At 42.3% G+C, this 26,720-nt stretch overlaps 1 protein-coding gene across 1 annotated transcript in view; it reads left to right on the top strand.

Moving 5' to 3' along the window:
- The window catches only part of ace (angiotensin I converting enzyme (peptidyl-dipeptidase A) 1), a 157,334-nt gene extending 137,089 nt beyond the window's left edge, over positions 1–20,245 (top strand). Inside the window, exons 19-25 of the mRNA XM_048614805.1 lie at positions 1,370–1,539; positions 4,541–4,764; positions 7,156–7,300; positions 9,838–9,936; positions 10,984–11,106; positions 13,095–13,276; positions 18,229–20,245. Coding sequence (XP_048470762.1) covers positions 1,370–1,539; positions 4,541–4,764; positions 7,156–7,300; positions 9,838–9,936; positions 10,984–11,106; positions 13,095–13,276; positions 18,229–18,500 — 1,215 coding nt within the window. The 3' untranslated portion in view covers positions 18,501–20,245. The remainder of the gene's footprint in view (positions 1–1,369; positions 1,540–4,540; positions 4,765–7,155; positions 7,301–9,837; positions 9,937–10,983; positions 11,107–13,094; positions 13,277–18,228) is intronic.
- The last annotated feature ends 6,475 nt before the right edge of the window (positions 20,246–26,720 follow it).

Here is a 26,720-nt window from a genome sequence, read left to right as displayed (position 1 = left end):
AGGATATAATGATGACCATGAATCCATTGTTGATGGTTGGAAAAACCCATTTAGTTCATTAATGTCCTTTAGAGAAGGAAACTACCATCCTTACCTGTTCTGGCCTACATGTGACTCCAGACCCAAGCAATGTAGTTGACTCTTAACTGGGAAATTAGCAATGGGCCAATAAATGCTGGCCTAGCCAGTGATGCCCACATCCTATGAATAAAAAAAAATCAAATCCTGGACTGTATGTTTCCAATTGAATTTGTCACTGAGAGATCCCAATCGAATCCTGGACAGTGAGATCCCAATGGAATTAGTCATAGTAAGACTTCAATTGAATTTCTTTCGGTGAGAACCCAATGAAATCTATCACAGTGTGATCCCAATCTAATGATCAGATGTTTAAAAATGCACAGTTAGATCCCAATTTAAAGGCACAATTTCACCCAAATCTCAAATGCACAGTGAGATCCCAACGTAAATCTCACATAGTAAGGACAAAATCTAAACCCTGCATGGCAAAATCCCATTCCAAATACTTTACAGTGTGATCTTGACATAAAAAGGGAGATCTCAACCTGGCTCTGCACAGTAAGATCTCAACCTAACCACACGCTGTGAAATCCCATTCCATCACACAGTGGGATCCCAATTTAAAGGCACGGTGTGATCAAAATCCACTCATGCACAATGCAATCCCAATGTAAACATGACCACGCAACAGAGTCCCATCCAGCACCTGCGCAGTCTGATCCCAATCTAAAACATGAAGGGTAAGATTCCAATCTCAGTGTTTACGGATTCAAACCCATGCCAGCTCAGTAGAATTGTGATCTAACTTTTAGAGTAATATTCTAATGTTTAAGTTATACACCTGTGCACTGTGAAGTTATAATATCATTTACTAATAAGTCAGTCATCTTTCTGAATTCATGTCCAAGTGTCTTGTGTTTCATGAGGTTGAGGACAGAGAGACAGCATTTCTAGAATCCCTACAGTGAAGAAAGAAGCCATTCAGCCTATCAGGTGTACACCAATCCTCGGGAGAGCATCCCAACCAGATCAAGCCCTGATCCTACCCTCGTGACCACACATTTTCCCATGGCTAATCTACCCAACCTACACATCCCTGGACATTATGGGAAATTTAGCGCAGACAATTCACCTAACCTGCAAATCTTTGGACTCTGGGAGGAAACCTGCACAGACACAGGGAGAACATGCAAACTCCATACAGACAGTCAGCCAAGGGTGGAATCAAACCTGGGACCCTGGTGCTGAAAGGCAACAGCACTAACCAGTGAGCCACTATGCTGCCCAGTTTTCGCCTGTTGCTTCAGTCCATCGTGCTGCATTTAACACAACCTTCTGTCATCAACAGCATTGGAATCCCATTCGAATGTTTCAAGCATCAGACCAATTCTTCATATCACTCGGCCTCATTCCAATGCCAGAGGAATTCTGGAACAAGTCAATGCTCGAAAAGCCGAATGATAGGGAGGTTGTTTGCCATGCATCTGCCTGGGACTTCTTCAATAAGAAAGATTTCAGGTCAGTGCCAAAGTACTGCTGAGAGGCAATTTCCAGTCACAGCTAATGATGTACTTTTAGAACAATGTCACTAATATACAGTAAAATTCGAGCATACAGTTTGCACACAGCTGGGTCCCACTGACAGTAATTTGGTGATGACCAGCCCCTTTAGTTTTAGTGACATTGGATGACTATTGGTCAGGCTAGAACAACCCTGTTCTCCTTCACAAAATGCTGTGAGTCTTCTATGTCCTTCTGACAGACATATCTCACTGCTCATCTGAAAGATGGTCCTCCAACAGTGCAGCACTCCCTCAGTATCACCTCTGACAGTGCAGCACTCCCTCTGTATGAGCGTGGATTATGTGTGTACAACCCTGAACATGTACTGTGTGGTCCTGAGTTTCTGACGACAGTTACTATCATTTGACTGCAGATACTCTTCAAGAATAGAGTAAGAGGTTCTTGTGGCATAGAGGTAGTGTCCCTACTTCTGAGCTAAGAGACCCAGGTTCAGGTCCTGCCTTCTCCAGAGGTGTGTAATAATATCTCTGAACAGGTTGATTGGAAAACCTCTAAAAAAAAGAGGTGAATGGATTCTGTTTTGGGTAAAGTATCATTGGCAGGGAGTAGGGTTAGATGGGTTTAACAGAGAACCGATGCAGGAGTTGAAATTATGAGCATTTTTTGTTAAACTGATCGAGTCTGGAGATTCCAATAGCCAGGTTTAAAACAAAGAACTGTGGATGCTAGGAATCAGAAACACCAACAGAAATTGCTAGAAAGTCTCAGCAGTGGAGAGAAAGCTGAATTAACATTTTTGGGTTCAGTGACCCTTCTTCAGAACTGGCTAGTCATTAGAGCAGTGTAGACAGGAGGTGAGTGTTGGAACCAACACAGGATCGCAGGCTATGTGGGAATTGCCTGAGAAATTGAAGATCGCCCTGCATCTGCAACCATCTAAAAGACTCCAGGAAAGTCAAAGATTTCAGAGGGTTCCATTTCAGTTCAGCTAATAGCTACCCAGGGAACATTGAAGATTACAAACCTGGTCTAACTAATGAAGGGTATGCAGGGTAGATTGAACTTAGTAGGATAATAGGTCGGCACAACATTGTGGGCCGAAGGGCCTGTACTGTGCTGTACTGTTCTACGTTCTATGCTCTATGTTCTATGTTCTAACTCCTCAGTAACAATTAAACAGAACCCCTTCCCAGTCTATCACTGATCAGACAGGAACAACAGGGAAGCACACATTTAAGATTATTATTGAAAGACTGAAGGGAGAGAATAGGAGACTTTAATTTTTATCAGAGTGGTATTTGGTTGTAGATAGTAGATCCAGAGACAGAGGGGCAAACTGGATCCAGGAGAAACTGGATGAAGTATGATGAAACATGGGTATCATGGAGAGATTGAAAGCTCTCCCAGCATTAACATTCCCTTGTCATTCAGAGTCAGTCTGGGAGCGAGGAGGAAATTTACCTCTCTTTATGGACCATTCGGAAACTGCAATGCATCCCCCACTCACCACCGCACAACAAAAGAGGAAACGTTGGCCAAGTGGCATTATAGCTGAATTATTAATCCAGCGATCCAGGTTATGTTCTGGGGTACCTGGGTTCAAATCCTGCCACAGCAGATTGTGAAATTTGAATCCAATAAAAATCTGGAATTAAGTGTCTACTGATGACCATGAATTCATTGTCAATTGTTGGGGAAAAACCCATCTGGTTCACTAATGCCCTTTAGGGAAAGAAACTGCCATCCTTACCTGGTCTTGCCTATGTGAGACTCCAGACCCACAGCAATGTGAATGGCTCTTAAGTGTCCTCTGGGCAATAAATACTGTCCTAGCCTGCGATGTCTGCATCCCATGAATGAATTTTTTAAAAATGGCTCCACCCTGCAGTTATAAAACTGGTGAGATGATATGCCATCAGAAAACCCAACAAGTCTTTATCCAAGTGCCATTGTGTTTCATTCACTGAGGTGGTATCCATAAAGCTGAGATAGCACAGATCAATCGATTGCTGCGTGGCTATTAGCCACCAGCTGCTGAATGGCTTGTTTTAAGAAGAAACTGCGCTCTTTATCACGACAGTTCCCTGCCACTGCTTTACTCCGGAATGCCTGACCCTTCCTCTCAACCACACTGCAATATCATGGTGCTAGAGCTTTCTCCTTTAGCCCCGGATCCTGTTCACCTGACAGTTTGAGGTCCTACACCACCTTTAGCAACTTCTAATGTGATCAGTCAATAATCCCATGTTGGTGACGGGCATAGAATAGAATGCCTACAGTGAGGAAGCAGGCCATTTGTCCCATTTAGACCACACACACCCCCTGAAAAGCATCTCATCCAGACCCACCCTGTCCATGTAACCTTGCATTTCCCTTGCCAATCCACCTAACCTACACATCTTTGGACTGTGGGAGGAAACCCGAGCACCCGGAGGAAACCCAAGCAAACACGGGGGGGAGCGTGCAAGGTCCACACAGACAGTCACCTGGGGGTGGAATTGAACCCGGGTCCCTGGTGTTGTGAAGCAACAATGCTAAACACTGAGTCACTGTGCTGTTCTGTTTTGTGTACCAAGGTCTGCGAGTACCACGCAAACTGCACAATTCCTCCAAACAAAATCTGAGCCAGCACCCCCTGACCCGCCCTACCCTACATGACCTCATCCCTGGAACTCCACATTTTCCATGGCTAACCCAACCAGCCTGCACATGCCTGGACACTATGAGAAAATTTAGCATGGCCAATCCACCTAACCTACACATCTTTGGTCTGTGGGAGGAAACCTATGTAGACACGGGGAGAACATGCAAACTCCACACCAACAATTGCCCAAGAGGTGGGATTGAACCCAGGTCCCTGGTGTTGTGAGGCAGCAGCGCTAACCACTGAGCCACCCTCTTCATAATTCCCCCAAACGGTGGTTTACTCAGAGAGTTGCTTCCTTTGTCAAGTGTTACAAAGATCCTCTCAAGTTGTTGTTTGTTGATCTGTCAGGATTAAACAGTGCACAGTGGTGAACATGGAAGACCTGATAACAGTGCACCATGAAATGGGCCACGTTCAGTATTTCCTTCAATACAAAGACCAGCACATCTCATTCCGAGACGGCGCTAACCCTGGGTTTCATGAGGCCATTGGTGATGTGATGGCTCTGTCGGTATCTACGCCCAAACATCTCCACAGCATCGGGCTCCTTGACAAGGTGGAAGACAACCCAGGTAACTGCAGCCTCTTTTCTGTGGCATGTCACTGAGCTGCAAGGGGTGTGTTTGCCAGCTGGTACCCACACGGAGGTCTATTAATGAGATTATGATGGGGTCTGGTGACTGATGGCTTTAACTCAGAGGGCAGGAATTTTCAGATTTCAGGTTTCGTCACCCTGAGATGGCCATACCCTCACCAATAACAGCTGCATGCAGCCATTTAACATTAACTAACGGTGAGACTTCCCTCCCCATCTGGGATTGGAAGGCCAGCCTCAGAGAACTGACAGTTAGCACTACAGGCAGTCTCTAGGGAAAAGGAGGGAGGCCGAAGTAAGTCCAAGGTATCAGCAGGGTCTGGTTGGCAAATCCTAATGAAGAGAGTGGGAGGCAGGGGCAGGAGGGGGCTGAGTTTGGAAAGCCAACAAGAGATAGTTCAAGGGGTTGGATGAGTTGCCTTCAGTGGGCACAGACGACACCCCAATGAAGAATGATACCATTGCCTGGTACCTATTCACCCAGTGGAAGGTACCAGGCTGCCCCCTTGGTATTAGGCTGCATGTTGAATAACAGCAGAAGTGGGCTGAGACACTTACATTGCCATTTGAGGGGCTCCATTGGACAGTGTGATGGAAAATTTGGCTTAGATCATTTCAAATCAACCTCTTCAGAGATATTAGTGCATATCTCTAGAGCAAGTGGGACTTGAACACAAGCCTTCTGGGTCAGAGGCAGAGACACTCCCATTGCACCACAAAAGGACTGAAGGATGTTTGCTTTATGAAAGAGGTCATTTAGCCCCTTAATCCTGTTTCACTATTCATTAAGTTCATGGTTGATCTGATGAATTTCATAAATTTCTGCTAACCCTGAATATCTTTGACTATTAGAAACCTATCAATCCCGGGTCTGAAATTACCAATTGACTGAGCATCAATTGCTGTTTGCAGAACGTTTTGCATGGAGAAAGGAATCACCAAGTTCCCTGGCTATAATTTGCCTCCCTAGTCTAAGATTCCCAAACCAGCCGAAAGAGTTTCCCTCTGTCAAAACGGTGTTTCACTGTTTCATGTTTTTGAAATCTTCAATTAATCACCCCTTAACCTTCCTATCTGCAGCCAATATGACCTGAGTGTCTTCTTCTAGAGAAGAATCTCTCCTTGTAACTTAACTTTTGCAGCCCAGGCATCATTCTGGTAAAGCAACAGTGCAACATTCATAATACAACATCTGTAAAATTGCATCATGACCATGCAGAACTGACAGTACAGCACAAACAGTGCAGCACCTACAGTACAGTACTTTAGACAATGCAGCACCAGCAGCGCAGCATGTACAGTGCAGCACCTTAGACAAACAACACTAACCATGCAGCACCTACAGTGCAGTACCACAACACAGCACCTGGACAGTGCAGCACTGACAGCACCAACCACACAGCAGCTTGGACAATGCATAATCCACAACAGAGTACCTTCACAGTGGAGACCTGGCTATGCAGCACAGACGACACATTGCCTCCAAATCCCCACATCTTCGACAGTGCACATCTTCAGAAGGCTAAGGAAACTCAGCATGTCCATAATGACGCTCACCAATTTTTCTAGACGTACTATAAAAAGCATCCTATCTGGCTGCATCACAGCTTGGTATGGCAACTGCTCTGCCCAAGACCATAAGAAATTACAGAGAATTGTAAACACAGCCCAGTCCATTACAAAAACCAGCCCTCCTTCCATTGACTCCATCTATATTTCCCACTGTCTCATGAAAGCAGCCAACATAATCAAAGACCCCTCCCACCCCAGTTATACTCTCTTCCACCCTCTTCTGTCAGTCAGAAGATACAAAAGTTTGGAAACATGTACCAACAGATTCAAGAACAGCTTCTTCTCCGCTGTTATCAGATCTCTCATATCTTAGATTTAATCTTTCTCTGCACCTTCAATTATATCTTTTATAACTGGACAAATTGAGATTAACTTCAACTATTGAGATACAAATTTAGGGTTGCTATCAACTTGTTCAATTGTCAAAGAGCCCACAACAGATGAGGAGCATTCCCAGATCCTATAGTGATGCAAAAGAAAACTAAAATTCAGGAGCAGATATATACTGTGATAAGGAAGAAGATGGATTAGCTAAAATGGACAAGATTACCTTTCTAATTTGCATTATATTGTGCAATTGCTATATTAAATCTGTCAACAGAAGTCTACCGAAACCATACCTTTGTTTCAAGGAAGTTCAAAGAACAAAGAACAATGTAACACAAGAACAGACCCTTCAGCCCTCCAAGCCTATGCCACCTCATTTTGCTCTTCCAATTATTTTTGAGAAGTAGTTAATTCTTTAAAAAACAAGGCAAATTATGAAATATAATTTCTAGCCATTTCTCTTTCCCAGCGAGTGATATTAACTACCTGATGAGCATCGCGTTGGACAAGATTGCTTTCCTTCCATTTGGCTACCTCATGGACCAATGGCGATGGAGGGTGTTCGATGGGCGGATCCCAGAAGATATTTACAACCAGGAATGGTGGAATCTCAGGTATAATACAGGAATAACTGCAAATAAAATAACACCAAACAGAGTCAAAGAACAAAAATTAACAGAGGAAAGAGAGCTGTAAGTCATAGAAAAGAGAAATGCTCCAACTGTAGGTAACAGTGAGAGAGAAGGAGACAGTGAATAACAGAGGAGAGAGTGGGAGTAACAGAGAGGGTGAAAGAGCAAGGGAGAAACAAAAGTGCAGAAAGAGATGGATTATGACTAAAACCAGACGGAGAGACTGCAGCAGGAGAAAGCGAAAGAGAGAGAGAGAGACAGTGAGTAATAGAGAGAGAAAGACAGAGCAACAGAAACGTTCACCGTGAGTAACAGAGAGAGAGAAATGTAAGAGTAAGACAAACAGAGAAATTACAAGCAAGAGACAGAGTCAACTGGCCTTGTCTAAATTTAAATGAAACTTGGTGGTAAACTGTTGCTTATCATTTAATTGATATGTTCTCCATGGCAATGTCTCCACCAGTCAGTGTTTACCCGAGAACCAGTCAGCTTTCTCTTCTTGTGCAATGTAATATAATTTTTTACACTCTACATTCTCCATTCTCTTCTCCAGATCCTCCTATCAGGCCAACCCAGACACTACTTTTCCCTTCATACAATTCCCCTTGAGCCTGCAGGCCTCCACTGAATCCTACTAGACCTCCCCAGAAACACCTTTCCCTCCACTAAGTGTCGCCTTCTGTTTGGTATCTCAGACTCTCTGAAACCCCCGACAGGCTCCATTGATCCCACCATCCCTCTCCCTACATCTCCACTTTCCCTGGCCTTCGTGACTCCAGTCTTCAGGAATGCTGAATATTTCCTGGGCTAGGGCAGCATTAGGCTCTCAGAAACACAGGAATTGTAGATAGAAGCTATTTGGCCCATCATGTCCTCTCTGCCTCTCTGAATAAGCAGTTCATTTAGAGCCCTCCTTCATTTTCTCCCCATAACAATTTGTATTCCTTTCTAAATGACCATCTAATTCCTTTTCTGAATGCCTTGACTGAATATTCAATGTTTTCTCATTACTTTCTGTTTCTCCCTCATGCTCTGTCTGTAATTTTGCTTTCTTGCCAAATGCATTTTCTTGCCCTCCATGTGACTTTCATTCTCTCTGTTTCTTTTACTCAGTGTTTGAATTTATGATGACATTATTCCTGCTCTGTTCTTCTCTCCCCTCCCCGTCTCCGATAATGTCCTCCCTTTCTTTCTGCATCTGTATTATAGATCTCTCTCATCCTTTTGTGTGCATCTGTGACTATCTCCATATTTCTCTCTCCCTCTCCCTCTCCCTCTCCCTCTCCCTCTCTCTCTCTCTCTCTCTCTCTGTTAATTTGTAATTCTCTGGCCTGTATTTGTAGTTGTGGATCATTTTCAATTCCGAGCTCTGTTTTACTCATCTACTAATGGCCTGATGGTGATTACAACTGGATATACAAAACAAATGCCTTGTAAGTCACGTCAATTACACAGTACAACTGTGAGCCAGAGCATATTGGCGCTCTGACAAGTAGTTCAGTACCAAGTATACTACTTTTGAAGGCAACAAAGTTTAGTAGCAAATCAAGATTTAGTTTCTAACAGATAACGTTCTCACTGCAACATTAAACGAGAAGGCTGGAATTTTCCATTTCTGACATGTTCCTGTTTGATTTTCTGCCTATTAAAACTATAGATATATATATATATATATACAATTATAGGTTGCAGAGGGAGCATTTAGGGTAACTGATAGTCTGGTTATCTGACTGATAACACAAAATGTATTTCTTTCATTAGACATTAACAATCTATATTTTTCGCTATTGTTGTCACCAGCTGAAGGCCTAGAGGTATTATCGCTGGACTGTTAACCCAGAAACCCAGTTAATGTACTGGGGACCTGGGTTTCAATCCCGCCACAGCAGATGGTGGAATTTGAATTCAATTAAAAATCTGGAATTAAGAATCTGATGGTGAACATGAGACCATTGCTGACTGCCCTTTGGGGAAGGAATCTGCCATCCTTACCTGCTCTGGCCTGCATGTGACTCCAGACCCGCAGCAATGTGGTTGACTCTTATACTGCCCTTTCAGCAATTAGGACCAGGCAATAAATGCTGGCCCTCAATGTGTGAGCTAATGAGCAACATTCCCCCAGCTATAATGGATAGCCCTAAGGGAACCTTGTAACCCCCTTTGGGAAATGGTTTTATGTGAAAAAAGAGGGAAGCTGGCACTTCTGTAAGTTGAAATGTTTACCAAGCCCCAAGCAGACCACCCACAATATAACAACATCTACTTCAAATGTAACTCAATTGACCATGTAGAGTTTTCAGATGTTCCAAGGATAGGAAAGACTCTATGGAAGGTCTTTCTTCTGTGAGTTATTCAGTAAAAGTATTTACATACAGTAAAGAAACCATACCTGCACACAGCAAGGTGAGCAAGTCTCCCAAGACTCAGGCCTGAGAAAGTCACCCTATGTCAGGCCTAAGTTTGAGGATAGGGTGTAGCCCGGGCCAGTGTCCAGCTTATCTTGTACCTTTCTTCTGCAGGTTAAAATATCAGGGCGTGTGTCCTCCTGTTGCTCGATCAGAGGAAGATTTTGATCCCGGTGCAAAATTCCACATTCCTTCAAGTGTTCCTTACGTCAGGTATGTCTTTAACATGGACCTTTCTCAGTTCAGTTTCTGTCAATATATCTGGAGCGCTGTTCATTTATCGCTAACACCCAGGATGGTCAACCCCTTCAGGAATGACCTGGATCCTTCTGCAATTGAAGATTAATCTGCTTGACACTGTAGTGTGCAGGGAGAGAAAACAGTTGTTTTTATTTAATTTTCTCTGACTATTTGCATCTGTTATTTTGCAATAAAATGAAAACTGAGTGTAATAAAACCTCCAGGTTTTATTACAACCATACCAACAACTCCCATGATGTCATCAGAATAAAAGGATCATCCTTTTAACTCAAGGAAATTTGATAAAATGAATTCAAAAATATGCCTTGTTACTTTATTTGGAATGTGATAACTTGTTCCCAAAATAGAATTGTGTGGGTAAAAGCCAAGGTCAGGTTAGGATTAGCAATACTAACATAGGGGGAATTCATTGATACTCAAATATCCTCTTCAGGAACCAGGCTACAAAGCTGACCTATATTTGTTGAGTGATCTGAGTAAAGCACCTTCTCTACACAGTCAACTGTGGGTAACAAGACAGTCAAGGAATGGGATAACATTCACGACTATAGGGCTAGTGCTGGATAGGGGGTCTAGTGCAGATTTAAGGTACTTTTGGCAGCACAGGTTGATGAACCGAAGGACCTTTTCTATGATTCTATGATTGCCAGAGCGTTTGATGTGCCAATTTGACACAGGCAATAAGAGAGGGGCCATATAAATTAACCAAGACTTCAATCTTGAAATCATTCTTACTCTCATGTCTGAGCAAATAACACAGGTACGTTCATTGGATTACACCTCCCAATGTGTGAGCAAACATATTGAGTTTCAACACTGTTTTTGCTGGCAATCTGAAATTTAAAAGAAAACATTGGAAATGCTCAGCAGACCTGGCAGGATCTAGACAGAGAGAAACAGAGTTTTGGAGCAATTAACTTCCATCAGAACCCTAATTCATGAACAAGTCCACTTAAATGCCACCTTTGAGATCAAACTCTGCATTTTGCTCTTTCTCAGGTACTTTGTGAGCTTCATCATCCAGTTCCAGTTTCATGAGAGCCTTTGCAAAGCTGCTGGTCAAACAGGACCTCTGCACAAATGTGATATCTACAAGTCAAAAGCTGCAGGAACACAAATTGGGTAAGAACCATTAAAGCACAGTTCCTTTGTAACTAGGAAGAATTATAACAAACTGCCCTCAAAACTCAAACAGAACACTCAGAACAGAGAGGAAATGGTGGAGGAAATATGACCAAAGTTCAAGTTCTACCAACCTGATAAAATATAGCCATAAAGGACTTATCAACTAATTACATTCATCAATCTCTATCAATATGTCAACAATAGGAACTAATATGATATATTACAAAAAGATGAGGAGAGAGCAGGATTGAAACTAAAAAGGAAATTAGGATAGCAAAGAGAGGACATAAAAGAATATTAACAAGCAAAATCCAGGTGAACCCAGAGATGTTTTCTCTTACATTAGGAATAAAGAAAGAACAGGGCCCATTAAAAAGATTGAAAAAAGTAATCTGTGTATGGAAGTGGAAGGTATGGGTATCATACTGAATGCATCTGTCTTCCGAAAAAAATCTATGAACAAAATATGGGCAGTACAGTGGCTCAGTGGTTAGCACTGCTGCCTTACAGCACTAGGGACCTGGGCTCAATTCCACCCTCAGACAACTGTCTGTGTGGAGTTTGTACATTCATTCCATGTCTGCATGTGTTTCCTGCCACAGTCCAAATGTATGCAGGTTAGGCAGATTGACTGTGCTAAATTGCCCATTGTGTCCAGGGATGTGCAAGATAGGTGGGTTAACCATTGTGGGTTACAGGAATGGGATGGGATGGGGTGGACTCGATGGGTCACATGGCCTGCTTCCACCCTGTAGGTGCTCTATTCTAAATACTAGGTTGGCCTGAGGGGCTCAGTTTTGAGCTGGCACAGACACTACAGGCCAAATGGCCTCTTTCTGCACTATAAAATCTCTCTGAGAAAAACCCCTTTGAGCGAAAACTTTGGGAAGCAGTTTTGGGAATCAAAGGCATCTATTTCGTCCCCAGTATGCTGCACTCTGCACATGTCCTATCGCAAATAACTCACTTACTGTATCCCAAAATGTTATTTTCTGAAGAATTTCTATCTAATTTTCATTTCAATAAATCAGGACGAACTGCTTCCGCTGTCACTGAAGAGAATGTGTTCTATCGATTGATCATTTGGTCACTGATGTAATGGCCTTGATATTTTAAGCTCCCCCACCCCTGCCCCGTGAAATAAGCAGGAATAGTTTGGGTAAGGGGTTAAAATCAGGAAAGGATTGAAATCTTGTCTTTGGCCCATTACATTCCTGACTTTTGTGATGTTAATAGAATAATTTACACACCAGGCTAGACTCCCCAGAACCTTCCCACAGCTCCATCCCCTCAAAAAATATCATGTGCTTGAATATTCCAACTTTAAGAACACTCTGCATCCTTTGGGTTTATTGTTCTGGACAAGGTGAAATGGATCATCACAATTGGTATCTAGAATTGCATTCAGGTGTAGTATCCTTAAGTGAAAGGAGTGGATAGGAATCTATGATATTTATAATTGGCCTTCTTGCTCAGTTACCACATTACAATGTGTAGGAAGTGGGGAATCACATTGCTCAAAGCACAAATTATTCATTCAACAGCTATCCTTACCTTTCAAAACACTCCCTTATCCCCAAAATATACTTTTTATTACATTTGTAAAAATATATTACAAGATATTTCAATTTGAATATTATAAATTCAAGTTGTCCCTGTGCAGCATGTTCCGCTGCATATGTTTGTAATAGACTTAAACTTTACAAATGATATTCCATGTCAGATCTTTCCTAAATGACACTATTTACTGTTAAGTTGCTTTTGTAATGCTGGAGAATCCACCTCTATCTCTCTCCCTCTCCCTCATCCTTCTTTAAGGTACTCCTACCTTCTCCACCAAAGTTCTGGCCATCTGCCATAATATCCCTTCCATGCGGCTTAGTGTTTAAAATTGCATCATCACGCTCCTTTTGAGCAACTTGGAATGTGATAATATATGGAAGGCACAATGCAAACAGAAGTTGTTGTTGTCATTTCCACCTCAGGAATGCCATGAAACTGGGGAGCAGCAAACCATGGCCTGAAGCCATGAAGATGATTACAGGGAACACCACGATGTCAGCTGCTTCTCTACTGAAATACTTCCAGCCACTAACAGAATGGCTCATTGCAGAAAATAAGAAACAAGGCGAAACCCTGGGGTGGCCTGATTATGACTGGACACCAGGTCAGTACAACATGAGTCTACAGATACAAATCACCTCCAGCTAAAGATGGCCATCCTTTAGTATCTGAGCTAGTTCATATGGGATCGCTATTGGGTGGCACATCTTCACACACAAGGTGGTGGAAATCTGAAACTTGTTCCCCGACAGATTTCAAAGCTGGGATTTAGATATTTTTGTCAGGTTTAAACGATTAAAGAGCCAAACCAGGCAAATGGAATTAAGACATAGAAGGTACTGTGTGTATGGAATGAGCTGCCTGAGGAAGTGGTGGAGGCTGGAGGCATTTAAAAGGCATCTGGATGGGTATATGGCTAGGAAGGGTGTAAAGGGATATAGGCCAAATGCTGGCAAATGGGACTCGATTAATTTAGGATATCTGGTCGCATGGACAGGTTGGACCAGAGGGTCTGTTTCCGTGCTGTATGACTCTGTGACTCTATATAGAGTAGCCATCATTGAATTGCAAAACAGGTTTGAGGGGCTGAAAGGCTTCCTTCTCCTTCCATGCCCCTGTAGAGGTGGTGCTGATAGCAGTGAATTATCACCAACATCTGATACTAAGTCTGTTATCACTTACTGTTTTGAATATGATTAGATTAACGCTGCTTTTATACGGAATAATGACCTGAAGAAGGATTAAGATGTTTCAACTGAGCAGCAGTGATTACAGTAATAATGTTGCCATGGTTTTATCTGTTGCACACATCTGTAAATCTCTAGACTCTTGGCCTTCAATAGCATAGAAATCTTAACAAATTGTTTCTTGCATTATGTTGTGGATCCTGTCTTACAATAGAATGAATGAGAGACAACAGAAACTAAATAAGTCAAAAATCTTCAGAATAATTTTTAATTTATAGACTTTTGAGAGATAAGTTGGACATGGAATGTAATGAGATTTGTTTCCTGTTATATTAGTGTTACAGTCTGAAAACAAGCGAGTTTGGGAATTGACTGGACCAAGGAGCCTGAAACTTCCAAGGACACATTTGATCAACCCAACAAAACCTAAAACCCAACAAGACAAGTTTAGGAGGCCTGGGTTCAAGATCCACCTGCTCCAATGTAATAACATTGCTGAACAGGTTGATTAAAAATACCTTTCCTTTCCGGATCCCTTGTCATAGAGTCATACAGTCCTAGAGTCATACAACACGGAAACAGATCCTTCTGTCCAACACGTCCATGCTGACCAAATTTCCCACAATAAACTAGACCCTCTCGTCTGCATTTAGTTCATACTCCTCTAAACCTTTCCTATTCATGTACCTGTCCAAATGTCTTTTAAATGTTGTAACCATAGTTGCATCTACCATTTCCTCTGGTAGCTCATTCACACACAAACCACCATCTGTGTGGAAAAGTTGTCCCTTGGGTCCCTTTTAAATCTTCACCTCTCACCTCAAAAATACAGGCTCTGGTTTTGAACTCCCCACCTTAGGGAAAAAAAACCTTTGTTATTCACCTTATCTATGTCCCTCATTATTGTGCAACCTCTAGAAGGTCAACCCCTCAACCTCCTATGCTTTATTGAAAAAGGTCCTAGCCTATCCAGCCTCTCCTTATAACTCAAACCGTCTAAATAAAGAATAACAAAGGAAAATGGCTAGATTCATGTTACAAGTGGAATCAAATTATAATTTTGTTAAAATAATATGGCTCTTTTGTTTGGCCCCAGATGCTTTCACTACAAGTGAGACCCCACTATGTCAATGTAAAAGTACTAGTCCAGGTTCATCGTAGAATCCCTACAGTTTGGAAACAGGGCAGTCAGCCCAACAAGTCCACACTGATCCTCTGAAGACCATCCCAAACAGAGCCATCCCCCCTACACCTTCCCTGTAACTCCCGCGGCTAACCCACCTAATCTGCACATCCCGGAACACTATGGGCAACTTAGCATGACCAATCCAAATAACCTGCACATCTTTGGGCTGTGAAACGAAACCAGAGCACCCAGCGGGAAACTTCACACAGACAGTTGCCCGAAGATGGAATTGAACCTGGATCTCCGGTGCTGTGAGGCATCAGTGCTAACCACTGAGCCACCATGCTGCCCCATTTAATTACAGGATGGTGGGTTGGGCACCTGTGGAAATAATAGAGTCAGCAAAAATGCATCACTGGGATCACCATTGACCTCTCACCAATGTTAGCCGATTAATGGGTCACTAGGAGATCAGACACTGTCAGAAATTCTGATGCCCTTACCCTGGATTGTTGAGTACGTGAATGACTATTAAAAACAGTTGAATAAATGGGTAATAGACAGGGGGCAAGGAAGGCATTTAGGTTTAATATTTGTGATGAGACATACAAATGAAATGCTCATCCTCAGCACGTAGTAGCTAAATTGATGATTTAGATTGATGTAGCAGGAGGTAGAAGTGTTTTGAGAAATTATGTAGTTTTATATGAAGTTACAGTGCAGAAATAGACCTTTCATCCCAACTGCTCTGTGCTAATGTTTATGTTTCATATGAGCCTCCTATGTATAACTCAACGGCAGCTCACCCCAGGCAAACAACCTTCAATTTGTTTCTACTTCATGTTTTAACCAGCTTCTCTATGAAATGCATCTCTGTTATTTACACATGGAGCAGCAAGTTCCACATTCTAGGCATTTTTAATCAACCTGTTCAGTGAAATTATCTCACCTTTCTCCTGAGATACTGTATCCTGTTATCTGGAACAATAGACAACCATGTTTATCAATGCAAGAGGACTCATGCCTTTGAGAGAGCCAGAGTATCAAGCACTGGGAGCACTGGAGCCCAGTTAAACAGGCCTTAGCAATTCCAGGGGAAAAATCTTGGGTTTGCCACTTCTGTGAAGTGAAACAGGGAAAGGTCAAGATGTTCGCAGATTCACTGGGAGGTTCTACCATTCTGACCAGATTTACTCTGAAAGTGTCAACTGGAATCTAAATCTACTGAGAGCCATAAGCAAGCTTCAAACCTTTACTGTGGAAAGATAATGGATCCCAGAAGTGAAAGAAAGACATGAATTTATTTTCATGATCATTAACTATCTCAAAGTAATCAAAGCCTATATTTAAGGTGTAGTCACTGTTGTCATGTAGGAAACACATAGTCAATTTGCGCCCAGCAAACTCCCACAAATAACAATGTGATAACAACTGGATAATTAGTTTTCCTGATGTTGACTCAGGGATAAAAATTGGCCAGCACACTAGGAATAACTTCCCTGTAACTTTAAAACATCTTGGGCCAGCAACCTGGAACCTTTCCAGATCTTTCTAAGCCTCAACATCATTGACAGCTACGGAGCAACAAAAGAGATATGTTTCCCATAAACATTTGGGAGTCATTGGAAATAGCAGTCAAGTACAAAAATTAATGTAAAAACCTGAATGAATCTGGATCTTTATGTCAAGGAGGCTGGAATACAAAGGGGAGAAAATGGTGCTTCAGTACAAAGCTTTAGTAACATCCCACCTGGAATACTCTTCAGAACTGGCACCAAACCTCAGGAAGGAAGGTTTCATGAGGAATTCCTCTTCTCAACCTCTCCCCCTCGCCTGAGTCCTGCTTACCCTCAGGTTAAACCAGCACCATTTATCTCTCTCTAATGAGAGGGCTGCCCTATGGTCTGGTAGGCAACTTTACCTTCCAGTACGAGGATGACTCTACAGGAGACGGGTGGTCCTGGACTTAATGTTAGGTAATGAATCCAGGCAAATGGTTGAAGTATCAACATTTAAGATGATAAAAGAATGATAGAGAAAACCTACTGCCTCTAATAAATTCTCTAAAACAGGGACCATAGCGTCAAAATTACAATGAGACTGAAAGCATGCTCTTTTTTCACACAGAATCTAGAAATCATACCAGAGATCGATTGAGAGTATCCAGATTGGGATAGTGTTATAAAGCAGAGTTTGATCCCCGCTCTGAGAATTAAAACCGAAGCACCCAAAGAGGAGCACCTCACCCCATAATCTGAAAAAGGAGTGTGAAATGTAGTGTAACTTGCTTTTCAGTAACTTCTAATGGTTAAATAAAATAAATCCCTGACACTCACTTTAAAATCAATAAGTCACAATTTATTTATCTAACTCTAACAGTGAACAAATTAACTAAAATATTAACAAACTGAATAAATCCCTTCTAACTGCTAACTATTCCCAAATAAAGCAAGATTCTATTGGCATGCTGTTCCAATAAATATAAGTCCCACTTATATATAAAAAAAATTTAGTCTTTCAAAATTATAGCCCAGGTTATGTGTCTTCCGGAATATTCTGTGCCTTCTCTGTCAATTCTTCTGTCAGGAATATTAACTAGTTGTGTCATTGGTACCATTGTTATTTAAATTGTGCTTTTTCTAAGACATAGAGGAGGCTGTGAGAGTCAGTGATTCTCTCTCGAGAGCTGAGGGCCATTAGCTCTGGTGGATGGCTGCTAGCCCTGGGGTCTTTGTCCAACTGCCCCCTTCTTGTTATACCCTTGATGACATAACAATATTTCTTACAATAGGATTGGTCTATTTGTCTTTGTGTTTTGTCCTCATTTCCAATAGTTGGGTCATGGGACTTCCATTGGATTGGTTCATGCTTATGGGAAATGTGGTTTGCCGTCGCTTTCTGCAGGACAGATAGCAAAGAAACCCTCCTGCTCTGACCGCCTGTCATCAGGCCTGTCGGAAAGATTTACAGGCTGACAATCAAACTGCTTGGCCTGTTTATAAACACAACAACCCTGGGCCAACAAATCCTGGTGTGGGTCTCAAACCTGACCCAGAGGGAGGCATATCACCATTGCACCAAAAGGGCTTTGGTTAGAGACCAAGATAGGATCAATGGAACTATAAGGATCAATGATGCTCTGATAGAAAAATGGGCCAAATGACCTCCTTCTGTTCAAATGTTTACTCATGTTATTCTTACTCTGATTGGAATAGGAATTAACTTTCACGTATTTCTTTCCAGCTCATCCTTCCATGAAACCTCCAGCTCGTCCCTCCGTGGAACCTTCAGCTCCAACGACTCCAGTTTCCACTGTTGAGGGAAATCCAAAGCCTGTTCCAAAGAGCAAAGTGGATTTTCTGGGGTTAAGTTTAGATCCACAGCAGGCTAAGGCAGGCCAGTGGATCCTGCTTGTATTGGCCCTTATCCTAGCTATCACAGTCATTGCCCTTGCAGCAAAAATAATTTTAAGAAAGAAACAGCACAAATCAACATCTGAACTTGAACTGCAATGAAAACAAATCTCATCAAGTCAGAACTCTTTCACTATGCAAAAACAAAACAATAATTCAACACTCAATTTGTATTTGTATATCTGCTGTAAGAATGTTCAATTAATCTCTTGGGTTGGATAGTCTTCATACTTCGAACACTTCAGCAACAACTAGACATTTGATGCAGGGATGTGAAATAATATATTAAAGGGTTCTCTTGTGTAATTTGCTGTAACTTTTGAATGTGAAAATAATGTAAATTCAATCAGTATCAGGTTATATTGTTGAGTTATGACAGTAAACTACTGTTCCATAGTATCATTGTTTTCTGGATGTTGTTGCAATCTTGAGCCTGGCTGCTCTAAAAAATGCAACCATATCTAACTGCAGTAAAAATGCGACCATATCTCACTGCAGTGGAATGCGACCATATCTGAATGCAATGGAAATGTGACCATATCTGACTTGCAGTAAAAATACAACCATTTCTGACTGCAGTAAAAATGTGACCATATCTAACTGCAGTGGAAATGCGATCATATCTAACTGCAGCAGAAATGCAGCACCATCTCACTACACCAAGTTAATACTTAAGGAATTACAGAGCTGATATATTAGAAAGAGGGGTATGTTACCCAGGTCAAGGTTTTATCTTTCCCCCTTCTTACTCAATACCAGAATTCTCTTGAGGCCCCTCCTAACCCTTTAGGCATTAGTTGTGCCTTTGTAACCCAGCATGTTTGTTGCACCAAGCAGCACACTCAACCATGAGTGACCTGAAGCAGCTGATGTCTGGAGGGTTCCTATAATCTATCAGTCCTGACATGACATTGACCATAAACTGACCTGTAAAGTTTTGAATGGAACATCAGGATCTTTCAAACAATCAAAAGGAAAAAATCACCAATTGCAGGATCCCAGTGCAAGATGTGATTGGACTTGGGGGGTTTCCATGATTTGTTGACATTCTCATTGTACCTCAATAGATCACTTCAGTTGTTGATTATTTTAAAACGGGTAACACAGGTAGCATAGCATCCAGCCTTGGTAAAGCCTCACAAATTCCTAAAGTCCTTCCCCCCACAACCCCCCACCACCCCTTAGTTAAAGGGTTGGTAAGAGTCATTTACTTGATCCCATGATGCCTCGTGAATTTCTCCAATGACAATTTAAGCAGCACAGGAAATGAAGGGTCCAGGTTCAATCTGCAATGGGCAAACTAGGTCATCTCAGCTAGAGTGGCACCTGGAGTTTCGTAATCAATTGTACCTCTGGGCTAGGGAGCTGAGGTTTAGTCAGTGATTACCTTACAGTGGAAATGAGCTCCTGCCAAAGTGGAGTGGACAGAAGGTAAAGCTCAACAGTGAAACACCACGTAGTCAAATTGCAAGTCATCTCCTGCTGTCAAGGCTTGGACAAGGTACCCTGGAGGGCAACCATTGCTCACTGAGAAACAAACCCTAGCCAGGAGTCAATACCTTTAGAGACGAAGGGAGAGAATTGGTGAAAAAAATTCTCTCGAGAATATGCAATATCATGAAAACGAAATCTAGAGGCAACCTCTAAATATAATGCTGCTGTGTTCTAGAAAGATCTAGCTCATAACATCACATTGTTTCTCTAATGTAAATATATACATTCGTTGCATGATTTTTGTGTGGTGATTCACATAGGAAGTGTTCAGAAAAAGTAAACCAAGAGTATGTGACTGAGGAAATTGGTGTACTAAACGGCATGCATAATATACTTGAGCTGTTTTAAACAAACAAATGTGTTCTGTGTACTTTGTTCATTATAGTTCCACTATCACTAAAAGTGGGATTCCTTATCTACACACATACACTTTTGATGTTAATAATGCACCTAGAATCCAAGCAGGTGTGACGACATCAGAACAAATTGCAGCACAGAGGTGCACTAGCCTGACTGTCTATTCTGTTCTTACAACCCGCTTGTAGTATGTGCTTTGGGTAACATCAAGGAAATGTCCTTATGAAAATGATTGACATTCACCAATAAGCAACAACTGACACCTGTATAATGTCTTTAACACAGGAAAACAAGACATTCCACAGATATTTACAAAGTAAATCCACCAAGTCAAAGACATCTGAGGACAGGTAACCAAAGATTTAGTCCAAAGTGGTTGATTATAAGAGTGCCTTGAACAAAGAATGGGTGTGGTTCCAGAAGACTGCAGTTTAGAAAGCTGACAAGATGGCCACCAAAAATGCAGCAAGTGCAGAAGGTCAGAATTGGAGGACTGCAGATGGTTACAGAGACAAAGAGGGATGAAGCCACAGAAGAATTCAAACAGAAGGATGCAAATTTCAAAATTAAATTGATACTGTACCTGGAGCCAATACTGTTTCTAAGTGGAAGCAGTGGCCTACTGGTAATGTCATTGGACTAGTAATCCAGGACCCTGGGCTTATGTTCTGGAGCATGGGCTTGAATCCCACCATGGCAGATGGTGTAATTTTTAGTACAACAAATATTTGGAATAGACAGCTGTAACACTGTTGATTGTTGTAAAAACCCATCTGGTTCACTAATGTCCTTTAGGGAATAAAATCTTCCATCCTCACCTATTCTGGCCTACATGTGATTCCACACCCATTTCAATGTGGTTTGGCTCTGAACTGCCCTCTGGGCAATTTGGGATGGGCAATAAATGCTGGCCTAGCCAGTGATACACATGAGTGAATAAAAAAAAGAGTATAATAGAGGTGGGTCAACAAAATTTGGTGCACGTTAAGGTAGAGGTAGCAGGATTTGGGAATGTAGGATGGAAGATGGGAGGATAACCAGAACAGCATTGAAATAAACAAACCTAGAGGTGAGTAAACCATGGATGTTGATCAATTATTTTTATTAATTTAGGGGATGTGACTACTGGCTGCACCTTTAGTTTATCCATCCCTAGTTGCATTTGAGAAGGTGGTGGTGAGCTGCTTTCTTGAACTACTGCAGTCCATTTGCTGTATTTGACCCACAATACCATTAGGGATGGAGTTCCAGGATACTGGTGAATTCTGACAGTGCGTCTTGTAGATAGTACACACTGTTGCAACTGAGCATCAGTGGTGGATAGAGTGATGTTTGTGGATATGGTGCCAATCAAGTGGGTTGCTTTGTCGTAATGGTGTCAAGCTTCTTGAGAGCTGTCTCAAGCAGGTGGTGCTTGCATTCAACTCCATTCCTTAGAGTTTGTAGGCAGCTCATGTAGATCGAAAGATCGGTTAGAGAAGATAGAAACCATTAAACGGTGGGGTGTTGGGGGGGGAAGAGAATAAGTTTCAGTATCTTTAGATTTTTTTGGTAATGGGAAGTCATCTGCATTTCAATAGCATCCTTCACATCATCAGGACATTTTACAATTCATCGCAGACAATAAGAGTATTTTGGAATACAATTGCTGGTGTAATGTCAGGAATTGCAGCAACCACAAAAAGACAAGAGGTAAATTAATTGCTGAACATATTTTATTGATACTGATTGAAAAATACATATTGACCAGATTCTGGGGAAATTCTCCTGTTAAAATTGAACAGTCGTAAACACAGCTTTCAGAATTACTGGAGGAGAATGTTTGTGCTGCTATTTATTACAAAGATAACAACAAGTTGTCACTAACTTAAACAGAAAACACAGCTTTACCCTGAGCTTCAGGATTTGAATACAATTAGAATTGAGGTACTTCTGTGTCATTTTAGTTTGCCTATGTTAAGGCTCTGATCACAGCCATAAGATAATTTATTTTCCCTGCTATCAGACTTGTTACACCTTGCACAGGCAGCTCTGTATTTCTTAAATTACAGGAATTGCAACAGTTCAAAGGTACTTGATTAGCTGTCAAATGCTTTGGGACACTGTCCAAGTTCTTTTCAAGTATAGTCCATATCAGTGCGCTGTAATGTTTCAGACAGTCTAACCTGCAGATTGAAGCTGAAAGGGGCACTGAATTATCTAACAAATCTTTCCCCAACACCCCAAGAGAAAGCTATATAGGACTTTTTTCGAACCCCTCATTTTCTAAAGGAAGATAGCAAACCCTATCTATACTTCAATGTAATAAACAGGGCCGAATAAAGCAGGGTGTTACTGGGAGCTGCTGTAAATTGGTCAGGAGTTGGAGGAACTAACACGGAATTCCTAGTCAATAAACTGACAGGTTATGGCATTTCCAAATGCTCCCCCTGCACTCACAGAGATTGAAGAGCAAACTGAAATTCTTCAATTAAAATTTACAACTGATCTTTTAGCATCTACTTGGATTTAGAGTGTGGACACTTGTTGAGAAACATTGGTTCTCCCCACAGGCCATTTGAGCTGTTAAGTATTTCCAGTATTTTCCAATTCCAGTTTCACTTTGTACATTCCTCAAATTCAATTAGCTGGAATTCAGTGAGAGATGTGAAGGGGGTTAAGTGATGTAGAATTAAATCAAATTTTACAGGTGAAACAGGCCATTCAGGCCAACTGAGCTATGCTGATATTCATGAGTTTCTTTCCAGCCAATGTGATCTCATCCTTTAGCCATGAGCTTCTCATTCCCTTATGTATATATCTAGCTTCCCCTTCAAATGCAGCAATATTATTCCTCAACTGCTCCATAGGGCCTAAAGTTCCATTTGTATTGGTAAATAAGTTTCTTGTGAATTCCCCACTGGATTTATTACTGCCTGTCTTATATTTATGGTTCTAATTTTGAACTCCCCACAAGCAGAAATGTATTTTCGAAGCTTACTCAATCAAATTCTATCATAATTCTAAAGATGTGCATCTAATCATTCTTCAGTCTTTTCTGTTCCAGAGAGTCCCACCCCATCTAGTCTTAATTGGTTCAGCTCTTTCTTCCAGTTATAGGAATCTGATCCAGCTTGGTAACTGAGTGGAAGAACACATTATCTACAGAAATGATTCACTCTGGTCCATGACATCCTCCCCTCCCATAACCAGCATTCACAACAAAGTCAACAGTGGTTGCCAGAAGCTGAGGTATTTGGGCACTGACTGCTTTTCAGCTAAGGGCCTGGAACAAATTTCTCTGGAATCAATATTGCTATTGATAATGTAACATCTCCTGGAGAGGAGTGCAGCAGGTTATTAATCTTCTGAGAATAGTCAGATCAGTGCTGATAAATTAACCACATTCCATTTAATTTTATTACTGCACATTGTTCTTTTCAATGGACTGGCCAGCGGCGACATCATTCACACATTCATTCAGAGATCACGGTCAGACTGAAAGAAACAAACAGTGACAGAGGTCTCGTACACAACTACATGACTCATAAATAATTAGGGGGGCACACACACAGATACACAAAAACATACATACGTAAGTACAAAGATACTCATACACAGACATACCCACTCACATAGATAAACAACCAGACACTTTCAATTATACACGCTCATACACACTAACAAAAAATATATTCTCACACGCACCAATAACTAATCTCACACACAGTACCTTCAATACACAACTGTGAACCATGTTTAATCCTCTAGGCCTACAGTTGCTGTGATGTGTGTTTGCTCAAATGTTCAATAACCCTGTACCTTTAATGTCTTCTGGTGCAGCTCTTCCAGTCGTGTGAATAGCACATCGCCAAAGGCTGCCCTACCATCAGCCATATATAAAGCCAATAGTATCAGGATTTGTTTCAGTTTCCAGTGTCCATTTCTTGACTGACAGAACAGGAATGGATACCAGAGATAACAAGGTGTCGAGCTGGATGAACACAGCAGGCCAAGCAGCATCAGAGGAGCAGGAAGGCTGACGTTTCGGGCCTAGACCCTTCTTCAGAAATGGGGGAGGGGAAGGGGGTTCTGAAATAAATAGGGAGAGAGGAGGAGGCGGATAGAAGATGGATAGAGGAGAAGATAGGTGGAGAGGAGACAGACAGGTCAAAGAGGCGGGGATGGAGCCAGTAAAGGTGAGTGTAGGTGGTGAGTTAGGGAGGAGATAGGTCAGTCCAGGGAGGACGGACAGGTCAAGGGGGTGGGATGAGGTTAGTAGGTAGGAGATGGAGGTGGGAGGAGGGGATAGGTGGGAGGAAGGACAGGTTAGGGAGGCGGGGACAAGCTGGGCTGGTTTTGGGATGCGGTAGGGGGAGGGGAGATTTTGAAGCTTGCGAAGTCCATATTGATACCATTGGGCTGCAGGGTTCCCAAGCGGAATATGAGGTGCTGTTCCTGCAACCTTTGGGTGGTATCGTTGTGGCACTGCAGGAGGCCCAGAATGGACATGTCGTCTGAGGAATGGGAGGGGGAGTTGAAATGGTTCGCGACTGGGAGGTGCAGTTGTTTAGTGCGAACTGAGCGTAGGTGTTCTGCAAAGCGGTCCCCAAGCCTCCGCTTGGTTTCCCCGATGTAGAGGAGGCCACAACAGGAACAGCGAATACACATTAGCAGATGTGCAGGTGAACATCTGCTTGATGTGGAAAGTCTTCTTGGGGCCTGGGATGGGGGTGAGGGGGGAGGTGTAGGGGCAGGTGTAGCACTTCCTGCGGTTGCAGGGAAAATTGCTGGGTGTGGTGGGGCTGGAGGGGAGTGTGGAGCAGACAAGGGAGTCCCGGAGAGTGTGGTCCCTCCGGAAAGCAGATAAGGGTGGGGAGTGAAAAATGTCTTTGGTGGTGGGGTCGGATTGCAGATGGCAGCAGTGTCGGAGAATGATGCATTGGATCCGGAGGTTGGTGGGGTGGTACATGAGGATGAGGGGGATTCTGTTTTGGTTGTTATTGCGGGGAGGGGGTGTGAGGGATGAGCTGCGGGAAAAGTTGGAGACACGGTCGAGGGCGTGGATACCAGTCTGTTTACCCACACATTGGCCACTGTCAGTTTGCCTGACCAAAGAGTTGTTGTTTGGCCTATATCAGGTGTTCCTGACCTACGGGAGGCACCCTTAACACCAGACACTTGAGAATGTCAAGTAGGTTTCACTTTTCTCGGGTCTGTACACCATCAAGAATGAGCTGTCTCGGCCTTATTGACGTGCGTGGGACACACCAGGAATAATTGCTTCTATAAGGCTAGAGACACTTGGGTACTATTACATGTGACCTTTCTGGTGAAGGTCATAGCAAATTCCAAAGGACTGTAACTCATTCTGAGGAGCTTAGAATCATTCTGTATGAAAGTACAAGATGGCCCTAAGTAGTGAGTCAGCTTGTTTAGGTCCCAGTGAGATAATCCATGATTGATAATGAACTGAAGAACCTATATGAGTACCAACAGTGAGCCCCCATAGGACAGCTTGTCAGACTGGACTATTGATGGACTTGGTCATTCAAACATAAGTAAACATAAAGGCATTCTGACTTGTATCCCAGCAAAGGCAGGCACCTGGTAATCATCACTGGATGAGACCTAATGGAGCACATGGATGTCAGGGCACACAGGAATGAAATAGCAAACTTCATTGAGTTCATCTACCATCATTTCAGTACTTGCATGATGAAATCATACCAGAGTTACTGATTAATTGGACAATAACTCTTTAAAAAAAACTTGAACAGGGTGCAAGGAAAAACTCTTGTGGAGAGTTTTGGAAACCATACTTTTAGAGACACATAGGTGGACAAACTTGAACAGCAATCTGGAAGCATGTTGAGGTTTGAGGTCATTACAATGGGATGGGGATCCTCCTTTCCTCCAGTAGTAACTAGATCTGAGGTGATGACCACCTGATCAAAATATTTCAGGTGTCTTTGCTACGAGCACCATGTGGGAAGGGGCAAATACAGTGTGAAAGGAACTGAGCTCAAGACTGAGGAGATCTTTGTGAAACCAAACAGCAGCTTGTACTGGTGGTAACATTCCTCCTTCCTTTCCCAGCATTTCAGTGTCTTCAAAAGGAAGTGAGACAATTTTGAATACCCAGCAACTTCCAACCTTGCTGCACACATATACTTTATCATTTATTTCAAACTAAGGCCAATGCAGGCAAACTATAGGCGTTCTACAGGAATGGAAAAAGTGCCCAACTCCACAACAGCTCACACTTTCATTTGGAGTCTTATTAGGGCCTGCTAAAGGTGTGTTGAGATAGAATTGGCTCCTATTTTCCATATCATTACAACTCAACCCCCTCATTAAAATCAAACTTCTTTGCTGGCTGAGTCCAAGAAATTCTTTACAATAAGTGCTTGAAATTAATTAACTTAATGGCAATAGGAATGAGGACACACAGACACACAGACACACAGACACACAGACACACAGACACAC

The sequence above is a fragment of the Rhincodon typus genome, chromosome 30 (genome assembly GCF_021869965.1).
Source record: "Rhincodon typus isolate 14 chromosome 30, sRhiTyp1.1, whole genome shotgun sequence".
In the NCBI taxonomy this organism is placed as follows: domain Eukaryota; kingdom Metazoa; phylum Chordata; class Chondrichthyes; order Orectolobiformes; family Rhincodontidae; genus Rhincodon; species Rhincodon typus.
This window is presented reverse-complemented; position numbering and strand designations above follow the sequence as displayed.